This window comes from Miscanthus floridulus, chromosome 8 (genome assembly GCF_019320115.1).
Source record: "Miscanthus floridulus cultivar M001 chromosome 8, ASM1932011v1, whole genome shotgun sequence".
NCBI classification, from domain to species: Eukaryota; Viridiplantae; Streptophyta; class Magnoliopsida; order Poales; family Poaceae; genus Miscanthus; species Miscanthus floridulus.
The window spans coordinates 36,809,144-36,830,526 of NC_089587.1; the positions used below are offsets into that span (position 1 = coordinate 36,809,144).

General features: G+C 40.6%; 1 protein-coding gene across 7 annotated transcripts; it reads left to right on the forward strand.

Annotated features, from left to right (window-relative positions):
• Positions 1–7,681: 7,681 nt before the first annotated feature.
• Positions 7,682–20,501, forward strand: LOC136476182 (cyclic nucleotide-gated ion channel 1-like). 7 transcript variants are annotated; one of them, XM_066473917.1, is made up of 8 exons: positions 7,682–7,838; positions 8,493–8,620; positions 9,479–10,016; positions 11,592–11,804; positions 16,239–16,525; positions 16,601–16,712; positions 18,233–18,469; positions 19,556–20,501. In XM_066473917.1, the coding sequence occupies exons 2-8, from the start codon at positions 8,583–8,585 to the stop codon at positions 20,252–20,254; spliced, it is 2,124 nt and encodes a 707-aa protein (XP_066330014.1). In that variant the 5' UTR covers positions 7,682–7,838; positions 8,493–8,582; the 3' UTR covers positions 20,255–20,501. The 7 variants fall into 7 exon arrangements, with proteins under 7 accessions (XP_066330014.1, XP_066330020.1, XP_066330017.1 ...); XM_066473920.1 differs by having other exon boundaries at positions 7,683–7,838; positions 8,493–8,611; XM_066473919.1 differs by lacking the exon at positions 7,682–7,838 and adding an exon at positions 7,866–8,182.
• Positions 20,502–21,383: the final 882 nt, after the last annotated feature.

The window sequence follows — 21,383 nt, forward strand, 5'->3', positions numbered from 1 at the left end:
GCCATGGCCAGAGCTGATTTTGTGATGGAGAGGCAGTCAGCGAGCTTCTGGCCAGCCTAATCGATGGAGGCAATTAGATCATCATTGTTGATCTACCTCCTCGGGTAGCAGAGGAGCTAGCGGTGGGTTGTTGATGAAGACAACCCCAAAAGTTGAGCGAAGTCGGCCCTATGCTCTAGGATGGTGGGAGCATCCCTAGTTGCACCCTCCTGATGACGAAGAAGCCAGCATGATGGCACAGACCCATTGAAGGCCTCCTCAGCAGACCTCTTGCTGTTCTCTATGCCTTCAAACCTATGGGAAGGCAAAATCACACCAAAGATACAGAAGGTTTGGGGCAAAGCAGGTTGTTTTTTGATCCACAGCCATGGCCCATTTATATAGCCCGGGAGGTGGGAAGATAGGCTATGCTAGGGTTATGGAATTAAAGTCAGATATGGAAACGGATCGATACTCTAGAAATTTAGGGGATGGATCACGAAGAGACAATAGATTCAGACCTATTGCTTCTCATAATTATAAAATATCGTGGGATTGATATGAAAGGTTTACATTGACTGGCGATCAGCCCACCAAGACTTTTTTGGATTGAAGGGAGTCCGGATCCCCACAAGGCCGAAGGTCATCATAGACCAAGTCACATCAGCCCGTTGATAAAATTGCATCAGGGAAAGGGGAAAGACCGTCTGTTTAAAAGATGCCCATATACCCAATGATTTCTCGATGACTGGGAAATAATGGGAAAGACCTCCACTGTAAGTATCGTCATAGCTTATACTTCTATTTGTATGGCTACATCAATCCAGTCGATCTCCACTGTGAACTCTAGTATAAGCTAGTTATCGACTCTTGTCTAGTTCAAGTACGGCTGCATCGATTCGGTCAACCTCCACTGCTTGAACTAGATTACGGTCAAGTTATCGGCTCTACCTAAGGGCGTCCTTTGGGTAGATTCATTAAGTTACCGATCCTACTGATATTCTTATTGCTATTAATTTGTAGCAACATCAATCTGCCCAGTCGAGATCGATCTAGATCGACCTCATATCCTTTTAGTCCGTCATTTACTTTATTACAACACGATGTTTCTTACTTTGAGTGACAGGTTATGTCTCATCGGCTGTTCTATTTCGATCTTGATCATGCATAGTACGTGGTTAAGGTACATATGATCTTGAAGAGATTTGGTGGCTAGTTGAATCTGGTCTATAGTTTGCTATTATGGCTACAATGATCTGGTCGATCCCCACTGATGGCACTATAGATTGGAGGATGTTAGTTGGTAGGTTTGTTCTCGATCAGGCATGACCTTAACTGTTTGCTATGCCTACATTGGCAAAATAGCCGATCGTCTATGCTTTAACGCCTATAGTGTGCGTCCATGATTCTGTTAAGGGTGAATAGATCTGTGCACTTTAAAGGTTTGATTTGTTGTCTTTATCACAGCTGTATCGATCTGGTGGAACCCCATTATTAGAGATAGTAGGTTAAGTCTGATGAGTCCATGGGTCTGTCCATGTAAAATAGTCGATTGTTCACACTTTATAGTCCCTTTTCACCTAAATCGGCTATTTCAACCGATTCGCTTGAGCCTTCACGTATAACATCTCTTTCAGAAAGCCTATCGAAGTATAGATGGTTTTATGGATTCTTCAGTTTTAATTTGTTATTATCATCATAGCTGCTATCGATCCGGTCGAACCTCACTATTGATGGTAATAGATTAGATTCAGAGCGTTTTAGGTCCATTTGTATTAGACAGTCGATTTGTTTGCATGTTATATCCTTTCTTGATTAGATTCATCGGCTCAATGATTCACACTGGTAATATCCACCTAGCTGATGATCTCATTTAAATCCACGAACATTGTATTTATAAACATAAAATCAATTGCAATCCATAAGCTTCACTGTCCATAACAGCCGATTTCTTAGCGTAACGGCTATTTAGTCGATTTTCTCGTCTGGCTGCTCCCAAAGAGGCACACTTGGAACTATCTGGGCAAAGACCGGCATGTTCCATCTTAAATTACTGATAAACTTTCTCTCATTGTTAATTGTAGGTCAAATTGACTGGCACGCCTCGGGAGGAATTCATAGGATCGGTTAACCCTACGTTGAAGCCAAGCGGATCTCTGGGCTCATCCTAAGCAGATCCTTCCAGCTTGCCATGTGTCGATACATTTTTGTGCCAACAAACTGTTTTCCCTGTCCATGTCGATTAAGGACCGGTCGTTGCATTAGGTTCTAGTTAAGTCATAGATTTATTATCCTAAGCACATACTTGTTTATGGGAGCAGGGAAGGCTCGTTGCTCTCTTGTCATGGGTTCTAGCTCTTTCTGGACCAACTGATTGGAGGCGGATATGGTGGAGGTCTAAGCACCATACTAAATCTAGCACTTAGGTGTGGGGGCTTAGAGTCCAAGTTTGGATGGGAACCTAGACCCCTTGATAGGAGAGTGGTGGGTTGGTCCTGCTTGTACCCTATGTTTTAGGGTACCTAGCTAGGCACATTGGTTCGCGAATCGCTGGGTAATCCAGTATGACGTGTCTACAATCTGGCAACGTAGTAAGAACTAGAATATGAAAGATGGTAAAATGGTTCTGATTGCTTACCACCTGCTTGAAAGGAGCACATGTGCTTACATAGAATGGTTAGTTAATGAACTAATGATGAATGCTAATGAAATTGAATATAAGGATGCACGTTTAGTAGTGCTTCATGCAGATGCAATAAACCATAAGCCAGATAGCCTTGTATATCCTTAAAGTCTTTTCCTTCCTCCTAGCGGGTAAGTCTTGTGGAGTACAATTGAGTACTCAAGGTTTGTTCTACCCTGTTGCAAGCGACAGGAATATGTGGAGCTGACACTTATATGTGGAAACCTCCTGGTGGGCTTAGCGAGGATTTCCTTAACGTTGCGGACATAGAGTTTATTTGAAACATCCACCCAAAATATTTTACAATGGAAAACTTATAAACTTATAACCTCCTGGTTTTATTTTTGCTAAAACTCTGATAGCATGGTTATATTCTACTGTTATAAACAATAAATATTATACTCTAATGTTGCATGGAAAGTGATGTAAGAAATGTCTTAAGAATGTTGTAAGCTTTATTATCTCATTTATGTGGAAGTGACCAAGGACTTGAGGATCGAGTATCGGTTTTGGCATCCTTTCCATTTTGATTTCTATGACTACTTCATCTACCGCTGGTATATCAACATCAAGAAGGGGAGCCTCTGGTCCTTAACATGAAGTATATTGATACCAACAGTCTTGGTCAGATGCCTAAGTTGGAGATTAAGTAGCTTGTTCTTGATCTAAAAAGAATGGGGCTTGAGCCGTTGATGCAATTCCGCAAGCCATGGAGCACCGAGATCATTTGTTAGTTCTATGCATCCTATCACCTTGATATCCCCAACTGTTGCATCCATTGAACCACTAAGGGCTAGCACTACAAGGTTGATGCATGTTGCCACCTTTTCTTGCCTTCTTGGTTTTGGTAGTGAGGATTGTAAGAGGCATCCGATTTCTGATCTTTGTTAGCTTGCTATCACGGAGTATAAGTACATGTATATGGAGGGTCACAGGGCTGATGGCAACACCATCTATTTGAGGCCCTATTACTATGTGCTGAACAATATTCTTCGCTAGATTCTCTATCCGAAGGGAGGTGATTCTACATATCTTTGTGATGACTCTCCAGTGGTGCTTGATTGCTTTGGTAAGACTTTCACCAAGTTCTCCATCGGCGAATACATTTGGGACTAGATCACTCAGGCTAGTGAGGATGTTGTGAAGTATTTTCTTTATGCTTCCTACATTATGCACATCATTGAGCAAGTGTTAGGAATCAAGTTTCCCACCGACGCCCATCATTCCATGCTCAAGATCTCTAACAAGATGTCACTTAAAGCCAAGGATGAGCTCAAGGAGAGGGCCAAGGGTACTTGTGCTTTTGGTTCCACTTGATCTCGTGGTTCTCCACCATGTGGCTCTCGCTCTCGTCGTGCTCATAGTGAGGAGCCTGTCTCCTCTGGTGACAAGCCCCCTAGCCATTTCAAGTTCTTCATGAAGTATATGTTCGGGGCTTGTTGTGCTAGTGCTGAACATGAGCAAGAGATGCTTGTGCGGATGCCTTGAATTGAGCAAAAGTTTGACATTCACTCGGCTTCCCCGCTGCCCTTGGAGCCTCTTCATGACCCTTTTGAGCTTTATGATGAGGCTTGCAAGGAGTATTATGGTGAGTCATCCAATCAACCTCGTCGCCATGGTAAGCAACAAGTTGGCAAGGAAGACGAGGAGTACCGCGAGGAAGATGATGATGACGACAACGACGATGATGGTGGTGACCGTGATGATGATGAGGACTACAAGGATAAGTAGTCGTTTCTTTCATGCGGCCTACCTTTTTTAGCACTTGATGTCAAAGGGGGAGTGTTAGGCTTTGATCAAGTTAGTTGGTAAACTTGAGTTCGAGACTTTAAAACTTTTAGCTTGCATTTACTATGTCGTGTGGTGGCACCTTGTGATGGACAACTTTATATTTATGCATGATGGATGATTGTAGGACAAGTTTAATGCTGATCTATATATCTTATTAGCTTGTGCTTGTCTCTACTTGTGATGATGATTGTTATATTTGGATGGCCATGTATTGTTTAAAGTCTCTACTTTGTGATCTTGGCCATCCTTTTCTTCTTACTTGTTTTGTGAATATAACATGTCATATTGCATCTCTTTTCATGGATATATTTGTTCACACACCAGTTGCACCCCATAGATTGCAAAATTTAGGGAGAGCTTTTGTCTTGATATATGCAAATGTTATATAAATGATTATCATTGAAATTCCAATTCATTATATATATTAAGGGAGAGCTCTTCATAAAATTTAGGGTTCAAAAGCTTTAAATTCTTTTATTCTTATAAAAGCCTAAGTTGGTTGTCATCAATTACCAAAAATGGGAGATTAAAAGTGCATTTGCCCCCGTTGTGGGTTTTGGTGTATTGATGACATCCAAATTATGGACTAATAAAATCTTATTTAGATATATTGCAGCTTTAGTCCCATGAAAGATTTAAATAGTTGATTTAGATGAAATGGTGTCCCTCAATTCTCGAAGTTTAAAAGGCGGACGAACTCAAAACGCTCACCAAAATCTTTATCTTTTGTTTTGGGTTTAGGTTTGCCGTACTATAAAGATGGATGAAGTTTAGGTGGTCTGAGAAAGATAGAGTTCTCAAGCATAAAAACAAAATCAAAAGAGAGACACTCAAGCACCTCACGAATACTTAGATATAGTTTTTTTGGGATTTTGGCCATCGGAAGTGCCAACGTCTGCTGGGAGTTCTAGCTGCCAAAAGTCCCGGGTCCCCAGGACTTAGTCGTCAGGCTTGGCAGACTGTCGAAAGTCTTGACGAAAGCTGAAAGTCTCGGCTGTCGAAAGTCCCAGCAGCCGCCGGGAGTTCCGACGCTAGCCAAGCTAGCCTAGTGGACTACACGTTGAATAGTATTTTCTATAGGCGCTAGAAGTTCCAACGATCTATGTTGGGACTTTCGACGCAGATCTAAACGATTGGATTTTGCCCAAGAGTATAAATAGCTCTCTCCTCTCTTCTAACCATTACCACTCATTTATTGTGACCTAACTCCGGCCAAAACAGCTCCCAAGCATTCATCAAGACTCCCCTTTGCTCCAAACTTCTATTCCCCTAAGGATTTGAGTGAAAGGAGAGTGAATTGAGTGAGAGAATCACTTTGGCAAGCTTGAACACTTGATTTCTTCGTCAAGTCGGTTGGATTTGCGTCTATTACTCTTGGACCTTTGCTCCTAGCCAGCTAGGCATCGCCCAAGAGCTTCCATCTTGTGGAAGAGCCTTAGAAAGTTTGTATTACCCTTGATTTCTTAGTGAAAAACTCAAGTGACCTTTGTGGTTGTCTTGAGAGAGGTAAGTAGGTGGAAGAGACTCTGACCTTTGTGATCACCTCAACAACGAGGACGTAGGAGCTCCTTTATAGGGTTGCCGAACCTCGGGATAAATTCTTATGTCCCGTGTGCTTGTTGTTGTTATGTTTTGTGCTATCATATTTGTTCTTGGTTGTTTCTCTTCTCCCTCAAAGCACGTCTTAGGGTTTGGACTCGATCTACGGAGTTGAGGCTTTTTGGTGTCAAAGGAGCAACACCAACGCTTCACCTTACTACTAGGAAGTGAGATTGTAAGTTATCAGAATCACAAAGTTCATTTTAGCTTGGGTTGAGTAGTTCACGTAGGAGTCAGAACTACCGGCTGTTTGCGTCGGAACTTTCGGCTGTCGGAAGTTCCAGTCTAAACTATCGGAAGTTTCGACAGTGACTGACAAGTTACTTTGAGATTTGTGTAGAAATTTTTAGATACGTCTATTCACCCCCTCTAGGCATTGTTTAGATCCTTTCATCTTCACTTAATAGAAGATCGGGAACCCTGTCCCGATTAAAGATGCTTTTCTATGTATGCACTCAGTCCATTGAACCACAACACCTCGCTATAAAAGGGCACCAACTCATTATCACGTACCCACCAAATACGCCCACTCATCTCATCTATAACATACACCACTACTTTAAAAACACAACGATGACTTGGAAGTTTGACTCCTTCAGAGTCATTATACTATTTTTAAATTATCATAACCACTTTTATATATTCTTTCTTTCTCGTGCATTTGCATCAGGAACCCTTTATCACTCTTTATTCTTTCCACGTCCTTCCACCTTTAGATTGGCTAACAAACACGCGTGGAGAGAGAAGATAAGCATGATTCGAAAGCGTGTAACTTTACGCGGAATATAGTGACTTTTCTCTAGTTCTACAAAATTAGGAAGACGGATTAGAAGTTGTTGGAGAGATATTTTTTTCTCATTTTGCTAAAAACCAAGGATTAGGAAGGGATTTAGAGAGCTCTTGTAGCTCCAATGAGAAAAAAACTTTTATTTTGGAGATCTTATTCCAGCCGTTCTCCAAACCCAATCTAAATGAGAATTTTTTTATAGTCCCTCATATCATAGTCTCCCACCCTCAAATAAAGGGAGAACCTCTCTCAGTCCACTATTTTTCTCATTAGGGATTGAATTTTCTTGTTCTAATAGAAAGAAAACTTTCAAAATCCTCAAAACATATTTTGTATCTTCTTCGATAACTTGTTTTTGGTCGGAGTTTTCTCGTACTCCTGGACATGCAAAGGAATATTGACTATTGTATTTTTTTAGTTTACAAAATAAAGATTTTTTATAGAATACTATTTTTTTATAGATATAGAATAAAAAAGTATTCTATAAAAAAAATGAATGGAATTGAAAATAAGAAAATTGCAAAAAAGGGAACTAAAAAGGGGAACTCATTAAAATAAAATATTGCATTTTTCTTTTCCCATTCTCATCGCCTTTCTATCCTTCTAATCGAACTTGAAATTGGATTCAAAAGAAAGCTATTGTGAAAATAAAAGAAATACTTCTTTCAGAATACCCTTTAAATTAAAGGGTAGAAGTGGGAGAGGAAGTTTTTTTTTTATGTTAAACAGGGAATTTGTCTTAATATAACTCGGCAATTCTCATTTCTTTAAAAGAAAATATAATTTTTTGATGGTACGCAGTACAAGCAGTTCTCCTTAAAATAACGCGGCCTCGCTTTGGAGTGCCTTTTTCATTCTCACCAAACAATCCGGTACTACTTGTCTGCTTCCTCGCCCTCGCTGCCGCGCTGTCTCTCGTGCGGCAGCTCGTCGAGACGGCGACCGCCGACCGCCGGCGCCGCCGGCGCCCTGTGCGCTGCCCGTCGGTCCCTTCACCAGGTCTTCGTCGGGTCCATCACGATTAAGCTATTTGGCTATTTGTATTCGGATCCGATCCGAGTACAACTGCATACATGTCTACTAACTTCGATTGTTTTTTGCAAAAATTAAAACGTCCTTTTACTTAGTCCGCTTTTGATTCAATTGACCTTGGTTACTTACATATAGTCCCTTCCCTGATCCGGATTGCTTCTTGCTTATGCCCGAGGATTCTATTGCTTCCTACGCCTTTTGCTTCTCCGCTCTCTCTCCCGTGCGGCAGCTGGGAGACAGCCGACCCCCGCCGCCGGCGCCCTACGCCAGCTGCCCGGGTCTTCAGCGGTCCCTTCGTCAGGTCTTCGTTGGTCCGTCACAATTAAGTTATTTGGCTATTTGTATTCAGATCTGATCTGAGTACAACTGCATACATGCCTACTAACTTCGATTTTTTTTTTGAAAAAAATTAAAATGTGCTTTTACTTGGTCCGCCTTTGATTCAGTTGACCTTGGTTACTTAAACATAGTCCCTTCCCTGATCTGCTGCTCATTCGATTGCTTCTTGCTTATGCCCGAGGATTCTTACCCATTTCGCTTGCTAGGCAGTTACTGAGAATCTATGTTTTGCCCTATCTGCTTTTCGAAGGCTCTTACACCTTCGTGGTCGGTGATTTTCAGGGAGGCTGATACTTCCATGCTGCAGTTGAAGATTTGATCAGCTATTGCCGTCACTGCTGGCCTATTCTCCTCTGGAGTTACAAGGAAGCCATGGCGGGCCGGGAGGAGAGATATGTGAGGTCAGGCTGGTCAGCCTCTTATTTATCCCCTTGTTCTGCACGACATTGAATTTGTTGTGAGAATTGCACTACAGTGACACAAGTTCAGCATGCCTCAAGAATATATTAGTGACTTGGTATCTTAGTTTTGAAAGAAAAACATCAATCCAGTGGAAATGTACGGTGCCAGATTCATTCTATGGTGTACAGAAAGTTCACATATCCTAAGATCCCCTTTGGCGGGGCTCTCCGAAGAGCATCTGCTCTGGCTCCAGTTCTGCCAAGAGCTGTACCCAACACCGGTGAACAAAACAGCTCTGGCCAGGGAGCCAGCAGAAGCCGCTGGAAAAAATGAACTACAGTACTACACGCATGGAGCTGGAAATTATGGCTTCCAACAGCTCTGTTCTTTTCCCTGCTTCACATGGCACAAATTTTGAAACTTTGAAAGGAACTTTCTTCCAAATATGTACTGATTTTAAATCTGTTTTGATCATGAAGTTATTTGCACTTAATGCAATAAAACAAGATCAGACATGAATATATTTTGAGTTTTTGAAAAAAACAACATTCTCTACTTCAAAATTAGAACATTGGATTTTTTCTTCTTTTGCTCGGGACATTTTTCTTTGTTCCCATAACACCTTTTGTGCTAACACTTTCTCACAAACGTGGTGCAAAATAGCAGGACATCATAGACATTACCTTACATTCATTCTAGAAAATATAAGAGAAGCCGTTCTAGCAAATGTTTTCCAAAAGAGCTTCAGCTCCACTAGAGAAGGGACTTCTCTGAAGGAGCTAGAGCTGGAGCTGTTTTGGGAGGAATAGGAGCCCTGCCAAACGAGCCCTAACTACTATTTTTTCTGTTGTTTTTGTCATGCACAGGTTTCAGGACTGGAAATCGGAGCAATCTGTTTCTGTTATTTCAGATAGGGTAGTTTCAGAAAGAGGGCATAACATCTTTGGCTTGTTAAAGGACAGAACTGCAGGAGCCTTTTCATTCCTGGGGAACTCTTCACATTCTGAAGCTCTAAACAAAGCAGGCCCAGAGGAAAAGAAGTCCAAAACAAGAGTTCTTGATCCTCAAGGGCCATTTTTGCAGAGATGGAACAAGATATTTGTGATATCATGTCTTTTTGCAGTTTTTGTGGACCCATTGTTCTTGTATATCCCAGTAATTGATGGTGGTAACCACTGCCTGTACTTGGACAAGAAGTTAGAAACCGCAGCAAGTGTCCTGCGCTTTTTCACAGATATCTTCTATTTACTCCATATGCTATTTCAGTTCAGAACAGGCTTTATTGCTCCCTCTTCTAGAGTGTTCGGTCGGGGTGTCTTGGTTAAGGACACATTTGCAATAGCAAAGCGATATATATCAACACTGTTCCTGGTGGATTTCTTAGCGGTTCTGCCCCTCCCTCAGGTACTTGATATGCCATCTACTTAGTGAACAATTCATAATGGAGTTACTTCAATCCGATCACAACTGCTTGTCTTTTTGGAAAAATCCAGTCAAACTTTTGAAACTTAGACTGCCAATAACTTTTATAATATTTAGTTTGAAATCACGGAAATAATATTTGTAGATATGCCCTAAAAATGCTTAATAATGTCATAAATTTGTTGCATTTTATGGATACACTCTAATAGAAAATAGTTGTCAAAAGTACATATTGGAGACTGTAATCCAAAACATCAAGTACTTTCCTTGACTGAAGGAGTATCTAATGGCATACAGTTGTTATGCTAGTATTTTGTATAAACATAATATATTAATGTGCATGCACTTCAGTTCTAGGTAACGCTTATACAAGAATGAGGGGCTATGATAAAATGTTGCTAGCAATTTTAGGTTACTTAAATGAACTTCAATGCACCAAAGGCACAGAAGACATGCATGCAGAAGCCATCGGTGCAACTGTGCAACAAAATGAAAAACTGGAAATTGTTACCTTACTGATTAGGTGATCTGCACCAAGCGTTAGAATAGTGATGCATAAATGTCAGTTGGTTTTGGTTCTCCTAAATCCCATGCCCGGTTTTCTTTGTTTGCTGTATATAAAACTCTTCTCTTCTGATGGTTTTATCTTCCACTGAACAAAATTCGTTACTGAGTTCCTCTTGGTTCAAAAAATCTGTCTATTTCCCATTCAAAGTAGATGCAAAATCTTGGCCAACAGCAGATCTTGTGTGCCTTATCCGCTCCATGCCAAACTGTTTCCTGTTTTCTCTTCTATTTTTTTTTTTTTTGTGGTTTAGCCTACCCCAACTTGTTTGGGACTTAAAGGCTTTGTTGTTGTTGTTGTTTTTTTGTGGTTTGTATGTTTTTTCTAGTGCAATGGTAGAAATGTATAAGAGGTAATCAACATTATTGTGTTTGAATTAATGCATCTCATAATTGCAAGGTTACACTTGCACACATTAAAAAGTGCTGACCATGGGAATTAACATGAGGTTCAATTTTTTGGTCTGAGAAATTGAGAGGGAAGAGAAGAAACATTAGGTTGTGATGCAACTAATGGGAGCTGTGCTGTCTGTCCACGAGGTCTTTATTGTTTGACCTGGACTTGCCTGAATTAATTATCTTGGCATGGTTTCCAGTTGCCGCAGCCATGGCATGCACCTTTTGAATTATGGTGGAAATTTGCTGCCTAGAAATGGCATCAGTGAAGGGACTTTTCACCTTTTGAATTATAAGCTATGATATGTTTAGCGCACTCCATAATTATCATGCTGTGTATTGAGCTAATGCCTATAATATCCAGTTACATGGTATGAACAATGCTTTGAGCTACTTTCAAAACGTGCCTGAAAGGTAGATAAAATCATGAACATTCTGGTTGTTCTTTATCATGAACATGGTATGATCAATGCTTCGTTCTGCTAATGTCCATTATCATGCTTTGCAGATCACTTATTATTAGATTGAATTGCTCTTTGTTTTTCAGTTTGGATCTGTCCACTAAACTTGTAATTGCTTGTGATTTTTCATTATCAGGTGTTTGTGTTGGTGGTGCTGCCAACTCTCAAAGGTCCTGAAATTACGAAGGCAAAAATTGTACTACTGGTTATTATTATTTGTCAGTATGTGCCTCGACTGCTCCGAATAATACCACTTTACCTTCAGATCACGAGATCTGCTGGCATAATTACAGAGACAGCATGGGCTGGTGCTGCTTTCAACCTTATAATTTATATGCTTGCCAGTCATGTAAGCCCTCTCAACGAATTATTAGTTAGAATTTATTTTAGAATGTTTCCCTTATCCTCACTAAAATCAGTTAAGCAATCACTTACGATTCTGAATTTGTACTGATTGATTTCTTTGGTGTATGCTCCTTATCTCCTTTCTTCGTTGTAAGTCGTAAACCAATAAGCTATATGTTTTGATTAGTGAGTGTGTAATGAACACTAGCTCATCAAAGTATAAACACTGCCAGAGGATATCTAGGCGGTGACAGCTGCTTGAAATGAGGGACCAGACTAGATTAAATAATTCGAGTAGAACAAGATTTTAACCTAGTGGTGGACGCATAGTTTTGCATATTCTGGTGGCATTCTGAATTTTCCTGTCAGGAAATGAATCCGAGAAGAATCGTTTTCTAAACATACCCTGGAACTAGAGATGCCTATACTAAAGATAGTAAAAATATTGGATATCTTTTAAAAGAAGTGGCATGCATCAACCACATTTACATTTCTGATTGCAAATTCTGAGATTGCTAATTGTGGGCATGTTTGGGACTGCTCCACTCCACCAAATTCAGCTCCATGGAGTGGAAGGAGTCCCAAACACCCCAATTACACCACACTCTGGATCAGCCACAGCCAACTCCATGAATCTGGGGACCAAATCCATGGATTTGGTCCTTATCTTCAAAGGATGCTCCAGAAATCTATTTTTCAATATCCTCATGGAGTTGGGGGGAAATTACCCACCAATGCCACTGGTTACACCCCATCTTTTTTGGTACTGTTTCGTTCCCAATCGTCGGTCCTTGCCCTTCACACGCCCTGCTTGCTGCCTCTTTCTCCAATTTAACCCTTTTTTTTTGGATAACGGAACTAAGTTCCAGAAGGGCGGGCCTGGTGCAAGCGGTAGAGTCTTACCGCCTGTGACCGGAAGGTCCCGGGTTCGAGTCGCAGTCTCCTCGCATTGCACAGGCGAGGATAAGGCTTGCCACTGACACCCTTCCCCAGACCCTGCACAGAGCGGGAGCTCTCTACACTGGGTACGCCAACGGAACTAAGTTCCAGCCTCTACCGCCTCGGAAGCCACAGAATGGATCTGTGTTCAGGCTCGCAGCATTTCCAGACTTGCTCCATGACGACGGGCGTTTGCCTATGGCACTTGCCGTCGTGGCACTTGAGGTGCTCTGCCACAAGGCCAGGGCACCAACGTGATGCTTAAAAACTCCGGCACGCAGCCCAAGCACAGTCGCCTGGAGACGCACATGAACCGGACCGTCAAGCTCACCGTTGTCCTGTTCCTCTATTCCACTGCTGCTCCTCATGGGCATCTTGGTTTGGTGACCACACCGTTCTTACACAAGAGGGACTTCTTGTCCAAGGACAACCCAGGCGACACATACAATTGGTACAGGATGGCTGTGGAGGTGGTGTTCACGTTCTTGAAGGCAGTGATCCAGTTACAGGTGATGATCCCCATTGCGCTGCACGTCTCCATGGTGATCATGAGGGTTGGGCTGGCCTTCTTCATTGTGCAGTACAGGCACATGTTTGATGGCCAGTGGCAACCGGCAAGCCAAGTTTTAGTGCCGCATGCTCAACATAAAAAGGACCTGGGGCACATCAAGTATGTGTTCTCTGACAAGACCGCCAGACTGGCACACTCACCGAGAATAGAATGGAGTTCTGGTGCACCAACGTGCCCACAGCTGACTTCAGCAACACCGCTGACAGACATTCCCATGATCGGTAAGCATGTTTGAGTTCGGAGAGTCTGCTCGTGATGGCGGACAGGTTCAGCTCAGAGTCATGCTCTGTGTTTTAGCATCGATCGTGTAGGTATCTGGTTGGAATGTTTTTATTTCTCGAACATGCAAGAGAGCTGCGCATCATTTCATTAAGAAAAAAAAAAAGAAACAAAGGGGAAGAAATCCCCACACACAAACACACTCACACCAGGACACACAACAAATCCAGCAAGACATTAAAAACACCCGTGACAAGAAACAGAAAAACGACCCATCCAAGGCGGCAAGAGCCTTAGCAACAACAAAAACTTCAATGGCCTCCAGCAAGTGCCTTAGCAAGCAACTCCTGAAGCCCTTTTGCTGCGCACCACAAAATGCATTCATCGGTGATAGTCTGCAGTAAGACAGGGATGCTTGGGCTAGCGCCATTAAAGACATAGTCATTTCGGTGCTTCCAGATTTCCCAAGAGTGTTATTCATGCATGGTTTGGTGAACTAGAATGTGAAATAGTTTAATTATGTTGATTTATTAAGCTGTATAATGAAATAGTTTAATTATGTTGGTGAACTAGAATGCTTTAGAATGGTTCTAGCTTCTAAGACCTAACACGTGTTTACAGAGAAGAGGAGGGAGAGGCCTAAAGTAGCTGTATAATGAAAATGTATATTTTTCTATTTTTCTCTAATTTCTCTGACAGTACAAATGTCCATTAAGATTAATGATAGGTTTTATGTGTAAACTACAACTCTAGTGCGATTCATTTGAGTTTATTTGAGCTCAAAAGCCCTTATAGATTTGGAATGAAAATTCAATAAAGTTTGCTACTTTTAGGATTTTTTTATTCCTTAAAGATAGTTTCCAAAAATCTGCAACAAACTCTGTGTTCTTGAAAATTCTGCAAGAAACTCATGATTATTCTTTATATATTTGCACCATAATTAATGTATCATTCAAGCTACATCCAAACAAGATACATACAATGCACACTGTCACAAACACCTCCTTTCCCTGCTCCATGGTGGAGCTACTCCACTGTAGAGTTTTTGTTGTGGTGCTAAATCTGGTGGAGTGGAGCAGTCTGAAATAGACACCAAACTCTGTGTTCTTGAAAAATCTGCAAGAAACTCACGATCACTCTTTATATATTTGCACCATAATTAATGTATCACTCAAGCTACATCCAAACAAGATACATACAATGCACACGGTCACAATAAACCATTCCCACAAAACCTCCAATTCCTGGAGCTGTAAGCCAAACACCTCCTTTCCCTGCTCCATGGTGGAGCTACTCCACTGTAGAGTTATTGTTGTGGTGCTAAATCTGGAGTGGAGCAGTCTGAAATAGACACTATTGATGCACAACATCTTATATAACCAGTAAGCAATACAAATACTACAAAACCTTGTAATATGTGGACCAGCTAGTTTGTCATTCTTGAAATACAAGTGATTTGCCTACATTTTCCCATTAGCTTAAGCTTTTTGGTTAACTGGTTGGCACATGCCACTCAATATGGTATCAGGGCTAGAGGTATCGAGTTTTAATCCTAGCTAGCTCAATTTAATAAAAAATAATTGTTGCTGTTCCTATTAAACATCTAAGGGAGGCGTGAAAGTGGAGTGTTGAAATATAAGTGAATTGCTCACCTTTTCTCATCAGCTTAAACTTTGGTGCAGTCAACTCAATAGTCATCAGATAATTGAGTTTTCCATTAGACGGTTTGCCTCCAGATAATTACATGAGATGTATTACGAGTTACAACCTTTGAGAAGTACCTCATGTACCTTCGCATTAACATTTACAGGCCGTTGATCTTCCCAAGAAAAAGGCTAGGAATAGAAATTATTATAAACGTGGTCCTTTCGGTAATTGTTCTTATAGCTCGTCTCCCTGTCTCAGATTTTTGTTGCTGGTTGTCTCTCTCAACCCCACCAAAACCAACTGCTCCTACTGTTCATCACCAAACACTGGAATAGTGCTTTAGCGGCCGGTTGGCCATGATGAGAAGCGTCAGGGAGGAAATGAAGACGAGAAATCGATAGATGGATTGGTCGTTTGCTGTGTCAGTGTTCTCTTGTTAGGGTTTCCTCAGGGCTGCACCACATGGCTCATTCATTGCGTTGTCCTTCCCCAAACACGAGAGTGTGTAGTGGACAGCTCCACACCCACCTTCTCCAGCAGTGACATGAAAGCTCTCGGCCGGGGGGTTGGGTCAGGCGCGTGCGTGAGCGCACTGATTCAGCAAATGCCTGCCACCATGCTCTGGTGCGCTCTAAATCTACCAGCCGTTCTGTTTGCTGCTAGGTTCCTTGCTGTACTTTAAAGCTGAGGCAGCGTCGTCCTCGGTCTCTGTTATATCGTAAACTCAAGAAAGGATGAACAATGATTGAAGATCCACTAGCAGTAAATTACCCTCCTGCTATAATCAGATGGGAGGACAAAAATACCAATATACCCTTGCTCTTAATCTTTAAATTGGTTCCTGGTCCATATATTTGTGAATCAGTCCACAACTCAAGTACCTTTTACTAGGTACCTTTCATTTTTAACCATTGGATCTGGGTAATGAATGGTTATTATAATTCCCAATCACCATAAATCTCTTAAATGAGATGGCCAACCTCCGGATAAAATGCATTTTAATACCCATGATTCAACGTATGTGGTGAAGATATCACAAACTGATGTTGTAACTACTTACAGGGCTTTGGAGCTCTTTGGTACATTCTTTCCATCCAGCAAGAAGACACCTGTTGGAGACAAGCATGTATCAATCAGACTGGCTGTGATCCTACATCTTTATACTGTGGCTATCATCCACTTGCAAATAATTCTTTCTTACAAAGTGCATGCCCAACAAATAGCACTTCCAATTCCAATCCAGACCCAATATTTGGAATATTTCTACCAGCTCTCCAAAATGTTTCACAATCAACGAGTTTCTTTGAAAAACTATTCTATTGCTTTTGGTGGGGGCTACAGAATCTAAGGTTTGCTAAGAAAAATTAGCTTCCAGTTTTTTTTTCCTGTCAATGCACATTTATATATTGGTTTATTTATTGCAGTTCCCTTGGCCAGAACATGAAAACAAGCACTAATACGTTGGAGAATCTGTTTGCTGTTTTTGTCTCGACATCGGGTTTGGTTCTATTTGCACTACTTATTGGTAATGTGCAGGTACAGACACTATTTTGGCATTGTTGATATATTCTTGTAATGTATGTTGTTCGATTAAGTGGTAACTAATTAGTATTAATAAGGCCAACATATGGAAAGGAATCTTTGGATGTGCACCTGCAGTTCTAATCTGTTATGCTAAAATCTCACCGCATAATTTTGATGCATAGTCACGTTTTTTTTCCTCTCAAATGCACAGGAGAGCTGCGCACCTTTTGTATTATAGGGAGGAAAAAAAAGGATCGGCCCCTCACATGAACACCACCACCTCACTCCGGTCCAAGCCATGAGGGGTTGAATGAAACAAAAAGTTTGCACTGATAACAAAAAAAACAGAAGGATGAGGCCTGACCAAAAACCCTTACAAACTAGAATTAACTAGCCCAAGCCGTGACCTCGACCGAGAGTCTGTAGGCCTCGTGCACCCGCGAGACACCACAACTCCTCATCTTTGAAAGCCTGCATGAGGCTAGAAATCCTCGGTGGAGCTCCATCGAAGACACAAGCATTCCGATGCTTCCAAAGGATCCATGCATAGTCACGTGATTATAGTCAAATTAATTGGATAAACGTGAAAAATGGAACTGCCTATAGATTGAGCTCATTCATTTTAATATTCGCACCATGCTAGTACCAAATATACAGGAACATTTTGTTTACATAATTCTCTGAAGTTAAGTGCTCAAGTGATTCTGCACTAAATGCTTTTCCTTGATACACTGATGGAAAAAAAACTGAAATAGGAAAGCATCAGAAATCTTATTTTATTTATTTTTAAAGATAAGCTGTCTTTTATTACCTTCAATATTAATATTTGCCTCAAACAGCTAGATCCATATATTATAGGCCTGTATTCATAAATGTGGGGGCCATGCCCTGTACCAGGTCTGCAATACTCCCTCCGTCCCAGAATATCTGTCGTTCTCGCTTCCCGAGAAATAACTTTAACAAAATATATATTAAAAAATATTATTATTTATGGTGCATAATTAGTATCATCGGAAAGATCTTTGAATCTAGTTTTTTAATAAATTTATTTGGAGATACAAATGTTGCTAGTATTTTCTACAAATCGAGTCAAACTTGTGGCACGAAAACCGGAAACGACAATTAAATCGGTACAGAGGGAGTAGTTACTAACTCTGCAGTTGACACCACAATCATCCCTCTAATTAGAACTGGTACTGGTAACAACTTGGTTGTTTTGAAAAATAAAATAGGCTAACATACATGTTTAGATCTTTATTTCTAAATGTTTTGATTGGTCTTCTCATTATAACCCACAATTAATTAGCTATACCAGTCCATTTCCTTTATTTATCGTCTCTGGTCCTGCAGTGTACCATGCCATATCTGAAGACAACAGCGTGTTTGAGAAAAATAAAGGACAACAGCCTCATTATTTCAGTTTGAGGCAGGAACTATTAGTTTAACCATTAACTACTTGGTTACTAACTAGTCAGCTAAGCTTTGTGCGTGCCATATTATATAATTTTCTTTTTTTGGTTGGTGAATTGCAGACCTATTTACAGTCAGCTTCTGTGCGTATAGAAGAAATGAGAGTGAAAAGGCGTGATACAGAGCAGTGGATGGCACATAGGCTACTCCCTGAGAATCTCAAGGATCGGATTATGCGCCATGAACAATATAGGTGGCAAGAAACAAGAGGGGTTGACGAAGAGGGCCTTCTTAAAAATCTTCCCAAGGATCTTAGAAGAGAGATAAAGAGACATCTTTGTTTGTCGCTTCTCATGAAGGTGCTTCCCTGAACATCTATGTGATTTGATTGAACTTGTGGTGTATGGACGGATGGTTGAATGGTTATGGATATAGTAACAACATTCTCAAGTACTTTCTCCTTGAGATAGCATTTATCTGCAGCATCCATGCTGACTGGATATTTTGACTTATTGCCATGCGCCCATGTGCTGATGATATATATATGCCTAGCCTTATTTGCCAAGGACCACAAGTTCTTGAAGTAGTAGGTGTTTTAAATCGTAAATAGAAGCTCCTGGTTTCTTATGTTGTATGGTTCTGCTAAGCATAGGATTAGCAGGTGCCAGGTGTGGTTATGTTCTGGACCAAGTCAGGCTCTTATCTAGGCTTTAGTGCAACTCGTGGCTGAAGTTTGATGGTGTCTGGTGGAAATGTTTTTGTTTCAGCAAGCCAGAATGTTTAATTTCCCCCATGTATTGTTTTAGACAGGCCTAATGGTACTTTGAAGTTTGAACTGTGTATATGAGGAGCTTGTTCATACAATTCGTGCCTTATATGAAGAAACAATAGTGTTATCATTTGACCGTCTTCATCCACTCCAACAGCACTCTGTCATGCTAGATGGAACTTGATTCAATTTATGTGCTGATTGTGGAAGAGGAGGGGAAAGCCCAATTAGATAATGTTCTTGGGTAATAGATATTGACAGAAAAGGAAATTCTGAGATTAGCTTCCTTTGCCAGCCTATGCGGCATGGACGTTCACTTTCTCTTGAATATCTGCAAAGCTAGTTGTACTTTGCCAACTTCTTTTTTCAATGGAGATTAAGTTGTTCTAGAAGGTTGAATTCTATCATCTCAATGCCAGTTCCCTTCAAAATGTGTCTGAATTGCAATAGACGTGTTTCAGGAAATTCCTGACATGAGCTTTGGTTGCATGACTATAGAAAATTGAATAGCAGTTAATAACATTTGAAGACTTTATTGAGCCGATAAATTTCTGGATGGGATCTATACCTTTTATACTTGATTCAATATTACTTTCTTTTAATGTCATGTTTTAGTGAACAGCTGCCATACCTTAGTATGCTATTAGCATGGTTAACCTTTTGCTGCTGTTTGCAGGTTCCAATGTTTGAAAACATGGATGAACAGCTGTTGGATGCCATGTGTGATCGTCTAAAGCCTATGCTGTACACAGAAGGAAGCTGCATCATTCGCGAAGGTGACCCAGTGAATGAAATGCTCTTCATCATGAGAGGAACACTAGAGAGTACCACTACAAATGGTGGTCAAACTGGCTTCTTCAACTCTAATGTTCTAAAAGGTGGAGACTTCTGCGGTGAAGAGCTCCTCACATGGGCCCTTGACCCCACTTCAGCTTCAAATCTTCCTGTCTCAACTAGGACAGTGAGGACGTTGTCTGAAGTTGAAGCTTTTGCTCTGAGGGCTGATGACTTGAAGTTTGTTGCCACGCAATTCAGGAGGCTCCACAGCAAACAGCTCCAACATACTTTCCGATTTTACTCACAGCAATGGAGGACGTGGGCTGCTTGCTTCATACAGGCAGCTTGGCACAGATACTGCAGAAAGAAGCTGGAAGAGGCTTTATATGAGAAGGAGAAGAGGTTACAAGCAGCAATTGTAAGTGATGGCACTACTTCGCTCAGTCTTGGTGCAGCGCTCTATGCTTCACGTTTTGCTGGCAACATGATGCGTATCTTACGGAGAAACACCACCAGAAAGGCCCGTTTGCAGGAAAGAGTACCTGCAAGACTGTTACAAAAGCCAGCAGAACCCAACTTCTTCGCTGAAGATAGCTGAACTTGTACCCTGTAGCAAGCAGGCATTCATGATCCAACTGGTAAAATTTGTTCACAAATTTAAGATTGGATGCTGTAGATAGACAGATCAGGTGCTCGAATGCCTTCTGGTTTAAATCATGTAATTTAGTGTATATTTCGATTGTATACATGTTGCGTGTATTATAAACATCCGAATTCCTCTTGTGCATTTGAAAAAAGAAGATGTTGTGAATGTAATCGATCAATTGTTAACTTTTTTCCTATAAGGATTGTTTGTTAACTTTGGATATGCTCACGTGTGACGCTTTGGCGATTTGTGATGGGATCGAAAGTGTAAAATTTCAAACCACGTGTACATGTGGTAAATTTATGTCTTCGTAGCATATGTTTTTGAGACCAGAGGTCCGGTGGAATATAAAATAAGGCGTAATTTTAGGAAAAGAATCTAGCCCTGCCAAAAAAAAGACCTATTCAAGACTTATCAAACTCATTAGTATTTTCAACTGTCCTGTCATTCAACTACCAAAACCCACTAGAGGGCCGGGATTCATTTTTAATGTTATGTCTTATCTACCTACTATCTCTTATATGCAATGTGAATAATCATTTGAATCTTGGCTAGAACCATGACCGTTCTAGCCTATAAATTACATGTATTTTCCTAAAATGCTAAATGGTTTAGCGTCCACGGTGAGAGTGATTGTAAATGTATTCCCTCTGTACCAAACTATAAGTTATTTCAACTTTCTCGCAGAGTCAAAGCATCTAAAGTTTGACCAAATTTATATAATAAAATAATAATATTTATGATATTCATTTCAACTTTCTTAGAGAGTCAAATGATCTAAAGTTTGACCAGATTTATATAATAAAATAATAACATTTATGATACTCACTCTGTCCAGAAGAATGCAATTCTGGAACAATATCATATTTTAGTATATCAAGTTTGATCAATTATAGATAAAAAAATATAAATATTTATAATATTAAATAAATATTATTAGATTAATTACGAAATGTATTTTCATAATAAATTGATTTAGAGTCACAGATGTGAATACTATTTACTAGAAACTTAGTCAAATGTGAAGCGCTTTAACGGGCACGCAACCCATAGTTGCATCCTTTTTGTGACCGAGATAATA

Coding starts and splice junctions, on each gene's coding strand:
- LOC136476182 (XM_066473917.1), top strand. CDS start 8,583: ATGGCGGGCCGGGAGGAGAGATATGTGAGGTCAGGCTG. Junction 10,017..11,591: donor CGGTTCTGCCCCTCCCTCAG/GTACTTGATATG, acceptor TTTCATTATCAG/GTGTTTGTGTTGGTGGTGCT. Junction 11,805..16,238: donor TTTATATGCTTGCCAGTCAT/GTAAGCCCTCTC, acceptor AACTACTTACAG/GGCTTTGGAGCTCTTTGGTA.